This window comes from Eumetopias jubatus, unplaced genomic scaffold (genome assembly GCF_037043125.1).
Source record: "Eumetopias jubatus isolate StellerSeaLion01/CBP00866 unplaced genomic scaffold, mEumJub1_p1.0 scaffold_4, whole genome shotgun sequence".
Taxonomy (NCBI): Eukaryota; Metazoa; Chordata; class Mammalia; order Carnivora; family Otariidae; genus Eumetopias; species Eumetopias jubatus.
In genome coordinates this window covers 140,721,575-140,743,708 of record NW_028274810.1, presented here as the reverse complement: position 1 = coordinate 140,743,708, position 22,134 = coordinate 140,721,575, and the positions used below count along the sequence as shown (strand labels likewise).

At 35.1% G+C, this 22,134-nt stretch overlaps 1 protein-coding gene across 1 annotated transcript in view; it reads right to left on the bottom strand.

Annotated features, from left to right (window-relative positions):
* Positions 1 to 22,134, bottom strand: part of LRP12 (LDL receptor related protein 12) — a 52,787-nt gene that overhangs the window by 22,422 nt on the left and 8,231 nt on the right. Inside the window, exon 2 of the mRNA XM_088022884.1 lies at positions 16,317 to 16,373. Within this exon, the coding sequence (XP_087879010.1) occupies positions 16,317 to 16,373 (57 nt within the window). The remainder of the gene's footprint in view (positions 1 to 16,316; positions 16,374 to 22,134) is intronic.

Here is a 22,134-nt window from a genome sequence, read left to right as displayed (position 1 = left end):
TTTCATTAGATTTTATTAGGTTTTGTTTTAAATTTCTCCCCCCTGAATACCTGAGAAGCCCATAGGTGGTGCTCTTATACCAAAAACCAAGTTATGTTCTGCTATGGATGCTCAAAAATACTATTGTGATTATTTTTTTTTTTTTCATACAACTGCCCCAGGAGCAGATACACCACTCATAAATAAGAATGGGTATTTTAAGATTTAGTACATTTCTAATTCAATAAGTACTTTAAAAACAAAATGACAGTATCATGTTTCTCCCTTAATTGGTTATGAACACATATTCTGATTTAATTTTGCACATTTGCAAAATGAGTGAGTTTGGCATTTAGTTTCAAATCCAGCCGGTGACTTTTTATCAACACATTTTTTGCATGTGCATTACATTGGGCATGTAGATAAATATACTCTAGAACAACCATAACTTCTTCCTTTCTCTATTTAAGAAAGAATAAATTCAAATGCCAAGAGTAAGATTAACATTAGAACCATTAAGAAAGTTTTCTGTTCCTTTTTGGTTAAGAATTTGGGTTAAGATATATATATATTTCTGGGTAGATTTGGAATCATAAGATCTAGATGCTTTCTGTTCTACCTGCCATTTACTGGCTTTGTCATATTGTGAACTACTAAACCTCTTTGGGTCTTGGCTTCCTTATGCGTTAAAATAAGAGGTTGCTATTCGAATACCTTTAAGGTCTATTTTAGCCCTAAATCATGCCCACCCCATCTCCCATCATCAAGATATATTTCTACTACATTTCTTTCTTTTTTTTTTTTAAGATTTTTATTTATTTATTTGACAGAGAGAGACACAGTGAGAGAGGGAACACAAGCAGGGGGACTGGGAGAGGGAGAAGCAGGCTTCCTGCCGAGCAGGGAGCCTGATGCGGGGCTGGATCCCAGGACCCTGGGACCACGACCCGAGCCGAAGGCAGACACTTAATGATTGAGCCACCCAGGTGCCCTCTACTACATTTCTGATGGCCCATCAGGATGTACTCATAAATTTTTCCTTATTTTCTCACTTTTCTTTTTCTCTTTGGCCTATTGAAACCAGACTTCCAATTCTTAATGCCATAAAAACCTTGCTAGCAGGCAAAACCATCATTGACCTCACTGCTGAATCGAAGGGATGCTCAATCCCCATCCTACTTGATCTCTCTGGAGTATCTAAGAGGGATTTGTTTTTTCTTGATATTCTAGTATCAGGACTTTGCTGACATGACTTCTCCTGGTTCACTTCCTACCTCAGACTGGTCTGTGTCAGTTCTCTAGCCCTAGGTCATCCTCTTCAGCGAGCTTCTGCCAGGCTGGTGTTTGCAGTTCATTCCCAAGCCTTCTGCTCTCCTCACTCTCTGTGGAAGGTCTCATTCCCTCCTACCATTTCAACTATGCTCTACAGTTCATGGGTTTAAGATCTCTAACCCAGAGATTTTGCATAGTCAAATGCCCACTGGACATTCCAACCTCAAATTAAACACAATCAGAATGGTGTATTTCCCAAATCTTTCTTTTTATCCTATATTCTGCATCTTTATTGTCCTAGGCATCAGCTGGTTAAAGGAACACTTTACCTAATTCAAATAAAAAGGAAATTTACTTTAATATTACAGGCGATTTCAAGGACATACAAGCATAGGAAATAAATCAGGCCTTAACAGCGACTAAAACTAGAAATTTCCAAATCAAACATCGAGACCGTCTTTATCACCTCTTAGGCCTGCTTTATCTCCCAATATATACCCTAATCTTCCAACTGACTTTTTCTGAGTCCTCTATTTTTTCCTTATTTCAGTGTCTTCTAATGATTTCCCATTCCTAACTTATTGTAACCCTTCAGCTCAAGTACCTATCAACTGTAGTTTCAATTTTTCTTAGTTTATTGTATTAATGTTATTCATTTTGTATCTTTTTATATGAAAGATCTGTGGTATTGTTAAAATCAATTTGATAATACTTAAGCCTCCATCCCCTCACTTGTAAATAGGGATTAAAACACTACCCACCACCTAGTGTTACAAAGGTTAAATACAACTATTATGGTAAAGGACTCAGCACACTGCTTGGATTACAAAAAACTGTCAATAAATAACAGCACATGATATACCAAGTCAGACTGGTTGGTAGTAACGCCTGGAATGGTTGTAGTGTGATGTGTTCAGACTAAGTGGGAAAGAGGCAGTGACTATACATTTAATATGTACTGGGCACCATTATGCTCTGTAAAGAATGAGAAATTATGCCACCAATTAACTGGTTATCTGATATGGGCAGAAGCCAGGGTAAGGATAAGGTTGGGCTACATACCCACAAAACAATGCTTTAGGAAATAAATCTCTTCTTGTTTTGAACTAAACTATTTATATAATTCTGCTAGTTTGAACGTCATTCTTCCAGGCTCTGACTATACTCCCAATTTGGGATATACCAAACCTGACATTCTTTTATCTACATTTATTCTACCCATTCCTTCTCTACTGCTTATACGTAATTAGTTTAGCTATAGTCTGATTAATTCTCCAGTGAGAATTAGTTAATACATAATGGACAAATAGAGAAATCTTGTCAGTATAATGCAAAGTTGTGATCGATTTTATTTTTAGCATGTAAATGATTTGAAGTATCTAGAAGAGGGTGCTTTCACAGTTTAAGAAAAAATATAAAAACCCTATAGAATGGCCTTTCTTTATTGCCAAGTGGTTACTTTACTAGCTTAAAGAACTGCTTGACTTTCCTCTATATTAATTTATCTTGGGAGGTTGCAAGTACAGATGGGGATGTGAAGACATTTCTCTGCTATAAAAACAAAACAAAACATTTTAATAAAGGTTATCGCTGAATTATATATATATAAATATGTAATTATATATAATTTATATTATATACATAATTTTTTTTAAAGATTTTCTTTTTAGGGGCATCTGGGTTGGCTCAGTTGGTTAAGTGTCCGAATCTTGGTTTCAGCTCAGATCATGATCTCAGGGTTGTGGGATCGAACCCACGCATTGGGCTCCATGCTCAGCGGGGAGTTGGTTTTAAAAATTTAAATTTTTTTTAATTTTTAAGTAATCTCTACATCTACTGTGGGGCTTGAGTTTACAATCCTGAGATCGAGAGTGGCATGCTCTACCAACTGGGTCAGTCAGGTGTCCTGAATTATATTTTTATTTTTGATTAAATTGTTCCCATTAGAAGCAAATGTCTTCAAGGAGTAAGTAGGAAGCCCAGAAGATACAGATGCAAAGTCTGGACTGATTCTAGGTATACATGTCAGGGATACCTGACTGTTGTTAGCATTTGGATTACTATTTTGTCAGGGCTATCCTTACAAAGCTACATAGTTGTAAGTGATGTGTACCAACACTACTTTTCTCATAAGCCCTGTTAGTTTAGTGTTTAATTTTGCAGATTGTGAGATTTTCCAGAAATGATTATATTTTAGTCTTTGTTCATTTTGCTTCCTTAACAGACCTCTTAACAACTGGTATCACTTCTGGTTCTTGGAATACAAACATCTACAAAAAACATATCTACCTAATTTACTCCGGTCAGTATCTTTAGATATAAACAAGCATTCAAGAATTTTAGATGATGATAATTCATTATCTCTACTTTTGATAAATTTCCCATAACTCCAGAAACAGAAACTCCCAAGTTGAGGAGGTTCCAAATGTTCATTCAAAAGACAGCAACTTTCCACTTGGACAGCATCTTCTCCATACAATTATGTAGTGATTAGGTTATCTGATTAGCTCTAAAAAGCCTATTTAATTCATAGTGGTTCTAAGAGGATAACTGGAATGAAAAAAATGAAAGAAAATGGCATTATTATAATGCTAGTGGTTAAGCTATACTCAAAGGCTAAACTAAATATCTACAGTTTTTAACTTATCCTGTTTGTTATCAATTAAGAAAGGGAGAATTAACTGAGGAATGAATAGGTAGAGATTCTCTGATGGTGTTCTCAATAAGATTTTGATATTAGTCTTCAGGTTTAGAATACAAAGATCTCACTGCATAGTTTAGAAAATGGCAAAACTGAGAAATACTTAAGACTTCATGTTTAACCTGATATCATTTCAATAATGTCAAAGAAAAGCAAAGAACTATGGTTTTAAGCTAGATTAATGCAACATAACTACCAGATTTAAAGAAATCATTTAAAAAAAAGGAAGTGTTCAAACAACCTCTATTTCACAGAACACATGGCAGAGGAGAGGAGAGAATAACTTCAAAATAATGTCAAAGAAACTGCCCTTCAATTTGAGATTTCATGGTTTTAAAGCCCAAGGAAAAAAAGAGGCAGGCAAGGAAATTTATGATTAGAACTGAACTACTGTGGGGCGCCTGGGTGGCTCAGATGGCTAAGCGTCTGCCTTCAGCTCAGGTCATGATCCCAGGGTCCTGGGATGGAGCCCCGCGTCGGGCTCCCTGCTCAGCGGGGAGTCTGCTTCTCCCTCTCCCTCTATCTGCTGCTTTCCCTGCTTGTACACTCTCTGTCAAAAATAAATAAAATCTTTAAAAAAAAAAAAAGAACTGAACTACCTGTAAAAGGAAACAAAAATGACAATTTCCTGTTCTACAGATGAAGAACTGGGTTCCTTTTCAAAACTGACAAGAGTTGACACTTTATGACTACAAGAAGTTTAGACTAAAAGTGACATGGGATCTTTGTGCCTTTGGTTTTAATAAACCACAAAACTGCGATGCAAAGAAAAATCAACTATGCTTTACTGACCACTGAAGTACCTAAAATACATATGAAAAGCACACAAAAAAAGCATGTAGAGAATTAATGCTCTCATGGAAATTGCAGTTTTGTAATAAAGAGATATGCTTATTCATTTGATCCAAGAAACATATAAACAGTTATGAGAACATATGAAACAATATAGTCCTGAATATTATACACTTTAAAGTAATTATAAATAATGCATCATATGGGCATATGGTATTATTAAACAGACACAAAGAGCCACACATACCAAAAACCTGCATTATATTGGTATAGAACAGAGAGGGCTTACCTGACTATTAACACAGCATTTTTTTTTCACAAAACAGAAGTAGGCAGAGCCAAAGTAAAGAAAGAGCACATTCCAAATCAGAAAAATTTAATGACCCAATTCTGTAGATACCAGTCAAGCCAATGTAAGCTACTATGAAGAGAAGTGATGTGATGCAAGGAAAGAAACTGGTGAGGCATAGAGGTCAGCTAAGAAGTTCCTCTAACCTGTAAAATTTTACTTCACGGAAGTGTCACTAACACGAGCAAGAGCATGTTCAGTCTGTTTATAAGCGCAGGACAGCATTTATAGTCAGTGGCGGTCACTATGATTTGGCTGTCTCATTTTTCAGAGTATGGTGTTTTATAGATATTAACTCCATTACAGCTGATAATACAAAAGCAATTCCAAATGTTGAAAACACCAGCAAGAAATTAATTCCAATGGAAATAGATGTACTTAAAAAAAAATGCCACCTCTTAGATAAAGCAGCAGCAAAGGGTGACTACTGAATGGCCACATAGGATGCGAGAAAGAAGATTCTGAAGGCTGACGAAATCACATGATATAGGGAAAAGACTGTGCCTGCACAAGCAATACCAGGCATTGAGACATGGAAAATTAGGATATGCAGACAGATGGTTAGCATGAAAACCAGACACCTACTGGTCCAGTTAATTTAGGAGAAGGGCAGCACTTTGAAAGTTAAAGGTTAAGTATGGTGCATAAGGCTGAAGATGAGATTCCTGTTCCAAGTCTGAGGTTCATGGTTCATGAGTTGAAGGACGGTGCATACAATCAAAAGGAGGAGTGTGTGGTCAGGCCTGTGGATTCCATGACTAATGATAATGTTGCTGCCTAACAGCTACTTTTTTTTTTTTTAAAGATTGATTTATTTAGGTGGGGGAGGGGCAGAGGGGGAGAGAATTTCAAGCAGACTCCTCACTGAGCACAGGGCCCAACGTGGGGCTCCATCTCATGAACCTGAGGTCGTGATCTGAGCTGAAATCAAGAGCTGGATGCTTACCTGACAGAGCCACCCTGGCACCTCTCAGGTACTTCGTTTTAATTCTTAGTACTATTTAATTCTCTTCTTATTCTTATTTAAGAGACAAGAATAAAATGGAGGCATAGAGAAATCAATTTTCCTAAGATCACAAAAAAGCTAGTTAGTGTCACAACTGGGATTTGAACCCAGGCAGTAGGCTTCAGAGGCTGCAGTCCTAGCCACTAAGACACATTACTGCCCTAGAGAACTCCCTATGACATCTGGAATAATTATCAGGAAGACAGAGAGAGCTGCCTCAACAGAATTTCAGTAAAGATAAAAGGAGTTTATTTTGGAAAAAAGTTCTCTTGGTCCTATATTAACACAGAGAGAAAAGGTTTTAAAACTTCTAAACACTAATTCTTATTTGCTACAAATCTATGTAGTGACTGAAGGCAGGATTAATCCACTTCTTGGTTTCTTTGGATTTTTTAGGACCTACCTTTAATAAGGAAAATGTACACACAGAAGTTAATTATAGGTAAGATGCTGAGGGCATGGGGTAGAAGAGCAGCAAATAAGGGGATGCAGTGAAGGCTGAAGGAGGTATTTTAAAGGAAGAGGAACAGAGAAGGGGAAAAGCAGGGAAGGCTGGAGGACTAACAGATGGTAGTATTCTTAATGTTAGACAGTCAGTTTAGAAAGCAAGCATGTTGAGAATGAAGTCTATGGGTCACTGAGAACACCGGACAAGTCTCAAGTGAGCACCAGAATCCAAAGATGAATGAAGTGCAAGAGTGGCCCTCTGTCAGGCTGTCCTCTATGACACAGCTAAGCCCTGGCAACCTCCACAGGAAACAAAAGAAGTCCATCGTTAGGAAGAAACAACTTCAGTTTGAAAGTTCTCTTCTTGCAACTTGACTGGGTTTGTTGCCCATCCCAATGTCTTGATTTCTTTGACCTTTTGTTGCCCAGACTCCTTGAATACCTGCTATCTGAGCTGAGCTCTCACATAGTATAAATGTTGGAACAGGGCGCCTGGGTGGCTCAGTCGTTAAGCGTCTGCCTTCGGCTCAGGTCATGATCCCAGGGTCCTGGGATCGAGTCCCACATCGGGCTCCCTGCTCCGCGGGAAGCCTGCTTCTCCCTCTTCCACTCCCCCTGCTTGTGTTCCTGCTCTCGCTGTGTCTCTCTCTGTCAAATAAATAAATAAAATCTTTAAAAAAAAAAAATAAATGTTGGAACAGTCAGCACACTGAGGGTGGACAGAACTGGAAGGAGACAAAGATTGGACATGGGTAGTATTCCCTTAGATTTACTCTACATTTTATTCCAATTTTTTTCACAAAGTCAGAAAACTGAACTTCGTCTTTTATGGAAACAACTACTAACACCCTAACAGCAATATTTACTAGTCTAAGATGGGAAGGTTTTTAATTGTTATTTAAAAGGTAAGATCAGTACAAGCAGAAAAATTTATATTAAATCTATCACTCACACTCAGGACTCTCAGTATTTTCAAACCTATTACTAAAAATCACACATTTCTACTTTGAGCAGGAAATCCTACATCTAGCTGCTTATAATTAAATGAATATTCCTTTGCATTAGCACAGATACTTAAGAATGAACGCAGCAATGTATTTATTCCTATTATTTTAAATAGTGTTTTTTTTTGAGGACCAAAATATTTCATGCAGTCTTTAGCTCTAATCAAGGCAGGTAACTCCTTAGTTTCTTGAGGGTCACTAAAGTCCAGAACAAACAAACAAATAATGATCAAGGGCTACATGGCAGTAAAATAAAATATATTTTTTTAAAAAGTCAAAAGAGGCACAAAATATAGAAAAAGGAGGAAAAACAGAAAAAAAAACAAACCCATACAGTTTTTCCAGTTCCAATAGGGTCATAGCACAATATGAATAAGATAAGGAGAGTACCCTTAATAAAACTATCCAAGCAGCTTTATCCTAAAATTTCTAAGTAGTAAGAGTAATTCTGAATTTTGCCAGCAAAGCATAAGATAATGTAAATGGTGGAAGATTCAACTTTTTATACCTTTTTCTAAGGGCATAAAAGGGCAATTTTTTTCCTGTTAAGGGCATAAAAACTATTGATATGGTACCTATATTTCCCAATTTTAAGTACTACAGAAGATTAAAATGCTAAGCAAGCTACTACTTCTATTTCTTGAATGGGAAAAAATATTAATTTTGAAGTTTACTGTGATTCTTGCTAGAAAAATAGAAGAGGCAAAGCAGAAATCAGCACCTGAGCAAACATAAATTGGCCCTGACGTTATGATTTTTCTAAGCCATTTTTATCAGCTTTGACATAATTTTTTTAGTATAAGCACATCTTTTTCCAGGACTGTTCTAGTCTTAGTGTCTTGTCAAGAGTGATACCCAGAAATAAACATACTATCCAGAGTGTGTTTAAAAGAGTAAAGAAGAACTTCAGGAGTGCCTGGGTAGCTCAGTCAGTTAAGTGTCTGCCTTTGGCTCAAGTCATGATCCCAGGGTCCTGGGATGGAGGCCCTGTCAGGCTCCCTGCTTCTCTCTCTCCCCTTGGACCTCCCCCCGACTTGTGCTCTTTCTCTCTCTCTCAAGTAAGTAAAATCTTAAAAAGAAGAAGAACAACAACAACTTCCATCTACTTTGTTCTGGATACTGTATTTCCAGTACTGTAGTTTAAGATCAAATCAGCTCTAACTGACACGGAGCTATTAGTCAACTGAAATCCAAAGTCTACTCTGCTCATCCGCCAAGTGACTGGCTTTTGCACAAAAGCTGCACAGTACATCCAATTCAAATTCAGGCCTTAGCAAAATCACAAATAATTAACATGCTATCACTCTGAAGAATTATTCTCAAAGCAGAAAAAGAATTATTCTCAAAGTTACAGAGTAGAAAAGAAAATGTCAAATGTTTGAATGCAACGTATTACACCTTCACTGGATCTGGCCCACTCACTCGAGTGGGTGAGTTTTACTTCCACCATCTAAGCATCACACACTGCTGTCAAGTTACAACCTGTTCTGTCAAAGGTCTTGGTGCTCACACTTACTGTTCTGATGCTGAATTTATTTACTGCTTCTTATAATAATGTAATATAAAATTATACTATATAATAATCTTGCTATAAATATGCAACTGTTCAATAAAGACTTGATAATAAATGAAATATTATGATTATATAATGTAAACTATGCTTCACATAAAATATATTATTGTATAATAAAACATTGTAAGTAATATTTAATTATATACTATGTAATGCTACATATAAAAGTGTAATACATAAAATTATAATACTACCATTACTTACTTTTCTAAAAGTTTCAGGGAGTGCTCTACTCCAGAAACGTAAGTGTCTCATAAATAAACTCTCTGAACACAGGCAATGCCTTTATTTTTTTAAAAAGATTTTATTTATTTGACGAGGAGAGACACAGCGAGAGAGGGAACACAAGCAGAGGGAGTGGGAGAGGGAGAAGCAGGCCTCCTACCAAACAGGGAGCTCGATGCGGGGCTCGATCTCAAGACCCTGGGATCACGACCTGAGCCGAAGGCAGATGCTTAACGACTGAGCCACCCAGGCACCCCCAGGCAATGCCTTTAAGAATTAATAGTATCTTAAACTATGTGTATTATTTTTTAAAAAATGTACTGTCTTGTATTCTCTACTCACTTTATTCATTTGAAGGACAGTTTCTTGGCTTCACATTAAGTTCTATTTTTTTATATTCCAAAATCCTAAAAACCCTAAAATGGGTTCAGTATCACCTAAAATATAATAAACTTTCCCCCCTTTCTTCATTTAAAACATGGGTAAAAGACACACCATATAATATTGGTCAAAAGAACTGGTGAAATTCTTTTAATAAGCTTAGTAGGAGGTCCAGTATTTGACTGAATAATTGAAAATAATATTAAAATCACACAGGAAAGGTACAAAGGACCACTTATACCTGCTGCTTTATTCATGCAATTTCTCTATATTTAAAAAATAATTGTAAACTGCTATCAAATAATTACAGTTTAGGCTTTATTTCCTTTCAGAAGATCTGAAAATTCTAGGATAATAGAAGTGTTATCAGACTGGATGATCTTCCAGGGAAACTTCAAAATACCACATTATAGTATTTAAGCCTAAAATAGTGGCTAAAAACAAAAGCCACTTTACTACAGTGCTCTACACTAATGCAAAATATTACTAATTAATTTGTAAGCAAAATAACTGCAATTTAGAAAATAATATATCCTAATTAAAAAGGCACAATGAATAATTATTTGTTTTAAAGGCTTATAGGATCAGCAGTGTGCTCGGCCTTTGAGTACTAAAATACAAACTGTAAAATGCAAATACACAAACATAAAGGTGATGACTTTTTAAAAAGATGAATTAATTAACTAATTTATTTGACAGAGAGAGAAAGAGGGAGCACACACACAACCGGGGGAGCAGCAGAGGGAGAGGGAGAAGCAGGCTCTCTGCTGAGCAGGAAGCCCAAGGCAGAGTTCGATCCCAAGACCCTGGGATCATGGCTTGAGTGGAAGGCAGATGCTTAACTGACTGAGCCATCCAGGCATTCTGATGACTTTTTTTTTTTTTTAATTATTTATTCTAGAGAGAGAGTGTGTGCATGGGCAAGTGGAGGGATGGGCAGAGGGAGAGAATCTCATGCAGACTTCCAGCTGAGCAGGCAGCCTGACGACCTGGGACATGATCCCAGGACCCATGAGATCATGACCCTGAAATCACAACCTGAGCTGAAACCAAGAGTCAGAAGCTTAACTCACTAAACCACACAGGTGCCCGGATGATGACTTTAAAAGAATAAAAATCCTGACAAAACAAAAGGAGAACAGTACTTAAAAACTACTTGAAATCTATTTTATATACTCTGCTAATTCAGTTAATATAAACAAGGATCAAGAAAGAAACTTCCTAACTTGATATTCTCTTTCTCTGCTCCCAGAAATGTGGCCTTGCCTTTCAAAAAATCCCACGTTAAATATAAAGTAGACTCAAGATCAAGCTAACCTCAGCTACAGATGTTATAAGGTAGGAATATCTAGAAGCTGCATCACTGATGAATTGGGAATAACATGTTAATCCTCACATGTAAAAACTTTCTATTTGAGAAAGCAGCAAGCTCCAACATCTGTTCCTATTAGCAACCAGAAAATCTTTAAATTTCAGGGTAGTTTTGCCTAACTATAAAAGAAAGCCAATCTCATTCTCTTATTCTTTGCAATGTCACAAATCTAGGCCATGAATTAAAAGTAGAAGTAAACAATTACATTTCTGAACAATCCGGGGAAAATAAAAGGTTGGAACTTTAATAGAAACATAGTAAGATAAAGTTAAATGAGAAAAACATGATTATACCCAAGGTAAGTGTTCTCACTCACTGCAGATAGCTGTGTAAATTGGTATAATCCATTTTGAAAGTAATCTGTCAAAAGGTTTCTAAATTAAATTATTTATGACCTTTGATAGAGTAATTTCTACTTCTAGAAATCTATGTGAAAAAAGTCTTAGAAATAAAAAAAGGATAGATATATATTAACATGTCCCTTGTAACATGACCGAGACTAGGCAGAACCCATTGGAAACAACCCATTGATATGTTTAAAAACCCTACAACATAGACACTCAATGGAAACTTTATACAGGCATTAAAATAATGGTTATGAAAAAAACGTAGTCTATAAAATGTTAAATAGAAAGTGCAGAATAAAAAATTAGGTACAATTTAAATGCATAATACCGTTATTTTTAAGGACAAATAAATTAAAATATTATTATGAATTATACTAATAATGCAGGGTTAATGGGTAACTTTCTTAATCTTTTTGCTCTTTTTCCATGTTTTCTAAATGTTTAGTGAACCTTGTATAATAAATAAGTAAAATTTGTGAAACAAAAATCTTGATTTGGAAGTAATTAATAGGGAGGGCATAATCAAATTATTTCTAGAATTGTTGATTCAAATAAATATCACAGATCATAGAGTAAAATTCAGTTTAAAGTAGATAAATTTAAAAAGTCAAGCAGATTTGTTTAATTTATGCAAACATCTTGTTATAAATCAATCTAACCTAAAAATGTCTCATTCCATGCAGCAGATGAGCAGTAACTTAGGTGTTTTAAAAGTTTAGACATTTAAAGAACATGAGACATTTGATTTAGATATTTTTTTAAAAGAATGTTAAAATAGCCTTCCTACTATCTCAACATATACAATTAAATTACTTGGCAGTTTCTAGGATATAATTTCATGATTTTCACATGAAAATTCACACAGATTTACAAAATTACAAAAATACCATTTGTCTTTTCTCCTTTATTGTATATATGAAAGCAGATTTAAAATTCTGGACAATGGAAAGTTCTAAATAAAAAACATAGAACACACAGATTTACAAAATTACAAAAATATCATCTGTCTTTTCTCCTTTATCATAGATATGAAAGCAGATTTAAAATTTAAAATTCTGGACAATGGAAAGTTCTAAATAAAAAACATAGAAAACAAAATTTTATCCAATAATTTTTCCCTGTTTTAAAATCACCCAGTATATACTTTTTGATAATTTATGTTTTCTTATGCCAGAACCTGTAGTGTAAGAACCAGCAAAAGGATTAAGACTTAACTCTTTTGGTAAAGATTGAGGAGGAGGAAGACAAAAATGAACAGATTAGAAATAGAAATAAATTATCCCAAGCATAAGAACCAAAAATATGGGGCGCCTGAGTGGCTCAGTCGTTAAGCAGCTGCCTTTGGCTCAGGTCATGATCCCAGGGTCCTGGGATCGAGCCCCACATCGGGCTCTGCGGGAAGCCTGCTTCTCCCTTTCCCATTCCCCCTGCTTGTGTTTCCTCTCTCACTGTGTCTCCCTCTGTCAAATAAATAAATAAAATCTTTAAAAAAAAAAAAAGAACCAAAAATATATTATCAATCAGAAATAATTCCCATAATTTACATGAATTCTCAAAATTCTTATGAATAAATAAAACTACTTGGTGCTATTCATAATAAAATAAGAAAAATTAATACTGTCATTCACTACTCACTATTGTAAATAGGCCTTTTATAAATTCATCGTCTTACTTAATATGCATATTATTCAACATAGGAATTACCACATTAAGACAACATTAGAGGTACAGTTTGCATATGTCTCTTTTCTCCATTAAATAAGTTCCTTGAGACAAGAATATTTTACTCATTGCTTACTTCCACCCTTCTTGGCATAAGGTCCACATCAGGTGCTTAACACATGCTAAGTGAATTTAATTCATTACAGAGAGGGTGACTATATATCCTGCACTGTCCAAGACAGTCCTGGTTTTGTCTGTAGTGCCAGAATAATTACAAATAGTGTACCCTTTCATTTTGAAAGTGTCTTGAACTGGACAGTAAACTACCTGGAAACACTAACTGTAGACAAGTTAGAATTACTAGAATTATTTCTAAAATTGTCAGTACAGTTTCTAAAATGCACAGAATGACTGGACAAGAGCACTGAGCATCGTCAGAGAGAGTAGCAGAGGTAAAAAGAGAGCAGGTGAGGAGCAGAAGCCACTTCTGTTGCTTGCTGGTCTCAAGAGAAAAAGAGTCCTACATTTAGAGATTCTTCCAAAGGCTAGTTCTCCATTTAGACCAGCCCCCCGGGGGGGGGGGCGGGGTCTCATTTCAACTGGGAATGCACAAAATTCAGAGGGCTTATACTGTGTCAAGCATTACACGTTCTACAGCTGCATACTAAGCAAAAACCACAATGAGTCTGTATATCTGAAAGCACCTTCTGAGACTGTTTACTTTTTTAATGGTATAATTGGAATAGATTTCATATTATTCTTCTCCTTCCACAGAAGAAAGATTTTATAAGAATAACCTTCAGGAAAAACAATAAGCCATAATAAGGTATCACTGACCTCTGAAATTAAGCATTTTATTGATACATAAACATTTAATTAAAGTATACATTTTGTTATAGGCTGAATTGTGTCACTCCCAAAACTCCTATGTTAAAGTCCTAACCTCTTGTAACTCAGGATGTAACTGGATTTGGGGCTGAAATCTTGAAAGAGGTAATTAAATTAAGATGAGGTCATATGGGTGGGCAGTACTAACTGGTCCAATATGACTGGTGTCCTTATAAGAAGAGATTAGCACACAGAGACACACAAGGAAGACCATGCGAAGATACAGGGAGACTGCTACCTGTGAGCCAAAGAGAGACCTCAGAAGAAACCAGCTCCATCAACAGACTGATCTCAGATTTTAGCCTCCAGACTTGTGAGAAAATAAACCTCTATTAAGTCACCTGGTTTATGGTGCTTTGTTATGGCAACCCTTCAAGTGAATATACATTTCTAAATATATGTCTGAAGTGCAGAAGTAGAAAGGAGAAAGTCAAGATTAAAGAAAATAAACAGGATTAGTATATGAAAAACGGGTTCTACATATTCTAAATGCTAAATTTTTACACTGAATTTTTTTTCAAATAGGAATCTATTTAATGGTAATTTTGATGTTCAACAAACATCAAAGCTTAGCAGTTTTGTAGTCTAATTTCTTTTTTTTCAAGCAAACATAAAAATTAAGAAGCAGAATCTAATCTTGATGAGTTGAAGCGAAATTCCAAACTTAGTACTAGATCTGCCCAAATTGCCATATAAATCTGCATAACTCAGCGCACCATCATTTTGTAAATTATTAAGGCATAAATAAAAAATGATGCATGGTTAAAAAAAAAAAATCCATCCCAAGGGCAAGAAAGGCCAACTGGGTTTTTACGTAACAGAGAACAAAAAGTTCACTAAAATGGTTTCAGATGCTACTCAAAACTAACTTTGAACTATAAATTATTGAATTTTGGTATAGTAGCAAAGAAGAATACTCACAATTATTTGAAAAAGCTATTAAAACACTCCTTTTTTCAATTACACATCAGTGTGAGACTGAATTGTCTTCATATATGTCAAACAACATATTACAAAAGACTGAATGCAGAAACAGATGTGAGAATCCAGCTATATTCTTTTAAGCCATTCTTTAAAGACTGCAAAATTATAAAACAATGCCATTCTTCTAATTGATGTTTTTGTTTTGGAAAATTCATTTTATAAAATTATTTTATTGATGTAAACAGGCAATAGATTCATTACTATAATTTGCAAATAACACATTTTAAAACAATGTCTCAGTTTTAATTCCAAATACAGTAAATATCAGTAGCTATGACCTACATAAAAAAAATTCTTTGAAGTCCTTGTTATGGACTGAACTAATAACTTCAAACTAATTTGCTGAAGCCCAATGTTACTGTATTTGGAAATAGAAACTTTAAGGATGTAAATGAAGTTAAATGAGGTCATAAGGGTAAGATCGAATCCTATAGGACATAGAGTCTTTCTTCTTTTTCTTTCTTTCTTTCCCTTCCTTCCTTCCTTCCTTTCTTTGACAGAGAGCGACACAGCGAGAGAGGGAACACAAGCAGGGGAAGTGGGAAGGGAGAAGCAGGCTTCCCATGGAGCAGGGAGCCCGATGCGGAGCTCGATCCCAGGACTCGGATCACAACCTGAGCCGAAGGCAGATGCTGAAGGACTGAGCCACCCAGGCGCCCCAGACATAGGGTCTTTACAAGAAGAGTAAGAGACACCAGGAACCTCTCTACACACAGATGAAAGCCACGTAAGGACACAGCAATAAGGTGGCCATTCGCAAGATAGGAAAATTATAATAGTTACAGGCCTTTACATAATTATTAAGTTATAAAGGCTTAGATGAGTGGAAAAAATACATTTACCTCAACAAGTTTCTGAATTTCATGGATACAAATATGTTGTTGGATTGTTTTTTTAATAACATGTAAACTGTGCACTCAAGAACAACAATTTTATATATAGTAGTACTCAAAAAAAACCAAAATGCTTAATTTCTAAGGCTCTAATACTAGAAATAGCATTCAAAATTACATTTTAATAAATTTCATTTCATATAACTTTGTAAGGAAATAAAATACTAATTCAGCTTGAGTTAACTTTTTTTTTGGTTCAATGTTTGTATGAAAAAATAATTATGCTGTTTGGAAGAGTATAATCAATCCACGGGCATGCAAGTATCAATTTTATCTTATGAGAATTTCTCCATGTTCCAGTTACCTCATTCCTTATTACATGCTGCAAAAAGCAGTAATAGTTTTTATAGCCAAATATCACTTTGTAAGATACCAGGTGGCTTTCAATATTTACCATATAAGTCATGCATGAAATTTAAACATTACAAAAAAATGACTTACCAGTTGATACTCCTGAAATATGCACATTTTCAGAACGTTCTGCAAGAGCACCATTTCCTAAAATTAAACATAATAATAAACTAATTTCTAAGATAAAACTTATAAAAGTTTTTCAGATTCCACCTTTAAAAGAAAAACTACACAGAGCTACTTTATAATATTCAGAAACTAAAGTCTTGTAATAACCTTCAAAACAATAAAACGAAGCCCTAAATTGTAATAGTAGCAGGGATAACAAAACATTTTGAAAATCACAACAATGCAGTGAAATATATATGAAGATCAAATACATAGATCTGATTAATATCAGAAAAAAATTTGTTTCAAATGAGAACTCAGAACTATTATTAGAAAAGAGAATCTCATACTTTTTTTTTTTTAGAGGGAGAAAGAGTGTGTGTGTGTGTGTGTGTGTGTGTGTGTGTGTGTGTGAGCAGGGGGTGGGGCAGAGGGAGAGGGAGGGAGAATGTCAGGTAGGCTCCTTGCTTAGCACAGAGCCCGGGGTGGGGCTTGATCTCACAACCCTGAGATCATGACCTGAGCAGAAATCAAGAGTCAGATGCTTAAACAACTGAGCCACCCAGGCGCCCTGAGAATCACATACTTCTTAAAAACAGCATTCCACTAAGAGCATGCTCAATCATTCCACAATGTGGCTACTGCTTAAGGGTTGTACATGTTGGTACTTAAAACAAATAATAATGTCTTGCATGTCTTCTAAGTCTTTCAACCTCTTCTCATCAACAACTCTAATAGTCTTAAGAGTAAGGACAGAATTATACTCTATTTTTGTATCCTCCAATTTCCTATACCTCTTACCACAAAGTTGGGCACATGGAAGCATGAAAATAACTGAAATAAGTTACTAAGGGTCACCTCAAACTTCCATTTGAAGTGCTGAGGATATTTACTCCTTCAATTAATGTGAACAATGTCCCTTCAGGTATTCTTTCTTTTTTTGTACAAACTGCTCATCTTTACTTGTAAAGTTGTCTCCCTCCAATCATTAGGTAGGTTTGGCATTACAACAGCTCAGGAATCCAGCTGGCAGAGAAAGAATTCTTGCAGTGGGGTTGGTGGGGGGGGGAGGAAGCTAGGTGGGAGAAGCTTAGAGGGCTATGGCAGGATTCTCTTTGACGGCTGAAAGAGAGAGACAACAGCAAGCGTAGTAAGTAACAGCTCATCTTTTACAGCCATCACACTTCCATGATTGCTTGATTACTGCACAGCACCCTCCTCCCCAATGCACTAGGCTCTAGGAAGGCAGAATCTGTATTTATTTGGCTCAACCTTGCATGCACAGTTCCTAGAACAGAGCAGGTGCTCAAAGAGCTAATGAATGAATAAACGAGGGAGGTCATGATGATGACGTCAAATCATGCCAATTAAGCACTTGACACAGTGCGTGGCACATAGCACTGAACAGGTATTCACTTTTGTAACTGTGTAAAATATGTTATTACCAAAGAAGAAAATAATAGCCATAAAACAACCTTTTAGCTCAACCACAGCGATAGCCTTCAAAATGAAAATAAATGTTTCCCTCCATTAAAAATGATACAGTGGAAATGGTGACATAGGTGTGTAAGCTGTATTTAGTCCATAAATAAACCTGATTATTGTTATTTAAGTATTGTGCATTAATACTACAGAAGCCACGATTTATTTTTCCCAACAATGTTAAATGCTACAGACAAAGAATTGAAACTAGAAACCCCCACCTATTTGCTTAACACATACAACTTATAAAAATTGGTAGCATAAATAAAATGATGTAAAAACTGATTCAATAAAACAACTAACAAGATCTGCCACAGGGCAGTATAAACTGCCAAAAGTTTTGCTACTCAACAAGCAGATCAGCAGTAATGGTGTCATCAGGACGCCATGCCAGATTATTGAATCAGAACGTACATTTTAATGAGATGCTTCCCCTACTCCCAGAGATTTGTACGCACATTAACATTTGAGTAACATTGGCTTACACCTTCTACTTGTATATTAGATACAACTACAAATTACGGCTGTGTAATCTGTGACCCTAAGATTTCCAACATCCTTAAGGTAGCATATTAAATTATCTTCATGAATGTTTTAATATTAAATACATTTCATATATTGATTTTTTTTTTAATTCAGTAGATAGACTAAGGATAGGCAGAAGGAAAAGAGTAACATAATGTAGTATTTAAGACTAAACTCTGGACTGGATTGCCAGGATTCTAATACAAGTTCCCCCACTTATTTGTTATGCAATTTAGGTCAAGTTCCCTAACCTCTCTGTGGCTTAATTTTATCTCTAAAATGGAGACTATCTATCTTATAGTGCTTAGTAAAATTCTCTAAAATAGAAAAAAAATAGAATTTAATCTAAATCTCCATCAGCTGCAAATGAATAAACTAATATAGTCTTATAATAAAATATTCAATAAACTGAATTCTATATGTACTAACTTGGAAAGATTTGCACATTAAATTACATGTTTCAGAGTAACATTAAAATATGATGATTAGAAATAAGATCTAATTTTAACTTTAAAATGCTGTATGCATAGTTAAATGCATATTTTTATATAAGCACATGACATACATATATATAACTTACATATGTATATATATATATATATATATAGAAGAGTCGAAGGGTATATACAAATTGTGGAAGAAAATCTCTGGAACTGGAATTAGAGAGAAAGACCTGGTTTCTATACTTCAGCACTGACTGAATTTGTTACAACAGGTGTGGACTTCTTCAAAAATTTTATTAACGTTACTAAAAAAAAAATAGTTGAGAAGATAGTTCATTTCCCACCATTCTTTCCCCCCCATTCTAAATAAACAGTAGTCTGATATAGTGTGAAACAGTACAAAATGTTGTAATTTCATAAATGTAATGTTAAGTATTTTAAAAACTGATAAACAATACCTAAAAACATAAAACACGATACTGCTAGTTTCCTATACATTTACTCCACCTTAAAAAAATCCCATTTAGAAGTTAAAAAATCAATAATTTCTGTTAACATCAAACAACTATCCCCTTTCTTGTAATAAGTATCACATGAAGTTAAGTGAGTTACTTTATGTATATTACCATTCTAAGAAGTATTTTTAGAAAGATGACAGTTATATAACACAATTATTCGATATTATAAGAAGACTGCTCCCCCAGATCAAATTACATTCTCCCTAATGCCCCTTTTCCAGCCCCCAAGAGAAGAAAACCCCACACATATGAGGATGTACACATACCATCTCCTTACTACAACTATAGTGTTCAAATGCAGCCAGGCTAGATATTCTTGGAGGAGTCCCCTTTGGAGTAACATGTACTGGGAAAACACAGTCTGATAAAACATTACTTCTATAACTATACATTAGTAGCTAATTAATTAATGGATCAGCAAATTAATTAGAACTCCTAAAAAAACAGTTTTCAAGTAAGAAAAAGTTTTATCATCACCTAGATCAGGAAATAATATATTATGACTTAAATTTTTTTAGTCCCACTAACCAAATACAAAGGTGATCTCCCCCATTTAATATTTTTCTTTCCAAAATGCAAGATGGTTTTCAGTTTTTCACTGCAATCAAATGAGAGAGAAAGAAACTTCTAAAAGAGATACTGTTTTAGAAAAGAGCCACATAGGATGTGAGTTTGAGCACTGGGACCAGACTCCCTGGAATCATCTCCTGCTCTACTATTTATTTAGTCATGAACCTTAATTAAACTACTTCTCCTAAGATATGGTTTACTCACCTGAATAATCAGGATGTCATCATTAAGAGAATGCCTAAATTTATGGTCTGCATCCCTATTACTTTGCAACATTCTCTTTGTTTATTCTTTTTCAACTGAAGTTCTTAAATAGTTAATAAATACAACTAATATTTGATAAATATGTGCCAGCCAAAACCTAAGTGCTTTACAAGCCTTCCCTCAGCTCATCCTTATAACAACAGTTCATTTTACAGACAAGAAAACCAAAAGTTCTAGCAATTTAATAATTTTTTTTCAAAAAGTTAGTAATTGGATGAATTGAAAATTCAAACCCACAGACACTAAGAAGTCTGTGCTCCTTATTTTTTAAAAAGAATTCAGAATTAATATATTTCTTGTTTACAAAAGAAAGAGTACTTAGCTTTCAGAATTAAAGCCCACCTGCCAGTCGATTACAGTTTGTAGGTGGGAAAGTCATTGGTTTAAAAGTTAATGAGCAGCATTTACAAGTAACTTATGTACTCAGCAACCTATAAGCTCATTTTCTATGTGCTGTGAGAACAGTTATCAAACATAAATACGTATCTACACACAAAAGCAAACATCATTCTTATTTTACTACTATACTAAAGGGAAAAGTCCAAAATCTTAATAGGGCTTACCAGACTCTCCATACACCGGTTCTTCCTAACTACTTCAAAAGCTTCATCTCTTGTGATCCACCTTTCTACTCTATTTCTTCTTTCCAAAAACCCTGGATTTCTCTTACAAGGGTGTCAGCTGTCTTTCTTGTCTTTAGACTTTCCTTTAATATTATTTCTTTAGAGAGGTATCTCCTGATTTCCCCGTACTAGGTTAGATTGTTCTGTTATAGGCTCCTATAGTATCCAATACTGTAGCTTTTTCAGAAAATTTATCACACTTGTGTTATCTGTGTAATGTCTGTATTTCCCACCAGATCTTAATGTTGGCAGCAGGGTTTGGGGGGGTGGTGTGATGTGGTGATGGGACATGGCTTGGGTGTGTTTTGCTGACAAGTGACTAGCACAGAACATAACACATAATAGGAGATACTTAGTCCATATCTGCTCAAATAAGTGAATGGTAGGTCGGTACATAAGTGATAGGCATAGTCCAACCAAAGAGTTTACAATCTACTGAGAAAATAATGAAAAAAACATGAAATAGAAACAAACATACAAAAACAAAGTAAAATTAGCAAGCTTCTTATTCAGGTGGGGAGCGCTAGAGACTTTTCTACTAAAAATAGGAACGGAAGACAGGGGTACCCACTAGTTATTACTATTAGCTAATGCAATTAGACCAATTATAAACATAAGAATTGGAAGAAAAGGAGGTAAAACTGCATCTATCTGCAGATGATATAATTGTATATCTATTTGGAAAACTGAAAACAGTCAACAGAATAATTTAAGCAATACGAAAAATTAGTAAAGTAGCAGGATATAAAATATGGCATACAGAAGTCAAAAGCCTTTGTAAATACAAACAAGAGTCAGTCAGAAGATACTCATTTTAGTAGCAAAAAATGATATTTAAAAACTCTGACACAGAACTCCTCCTGTTGTTCCTGAGAGAGTAATTGGTAATGGATCAGTAATTCTGCTATGAACTTAAAAAGTTGGGAAAAAACATGAAAAAAATTCAGACACTGGACAACAGGCAGTATAAGACTATGTATGGTTTCTGAGAAAAGGGAAAGAAATTTAAGATGAGCCCTATTATTGCACTAGCTTTCTCCTGGAGATTTTCTGAACGCTGGTACATTTCAGGAGAACCTAAGTTCATTGTTCTAGTATCCAGACCAAATTTTTCTAAATTGTGCAAAGGGTATAAGACAACTTGTTGGACCCGTGTAGAAGTTAAGCATTTGTCTCCAACATTTCTACTAGCCTGATTATCAGAAAAGTTAATAGTTTCTCTAACCTTGTTCTTACCAAATCCATATAACTTACAGATTTATTTCCTCTTCTATATGTTCTTCTATATTCTCCTATACTGTATTCTCCATTTATAATCTTCTCTAGGGCACTTTCAGTAGTTGCTGGTTTATGAAATTCTCATCCTTCTCACTCC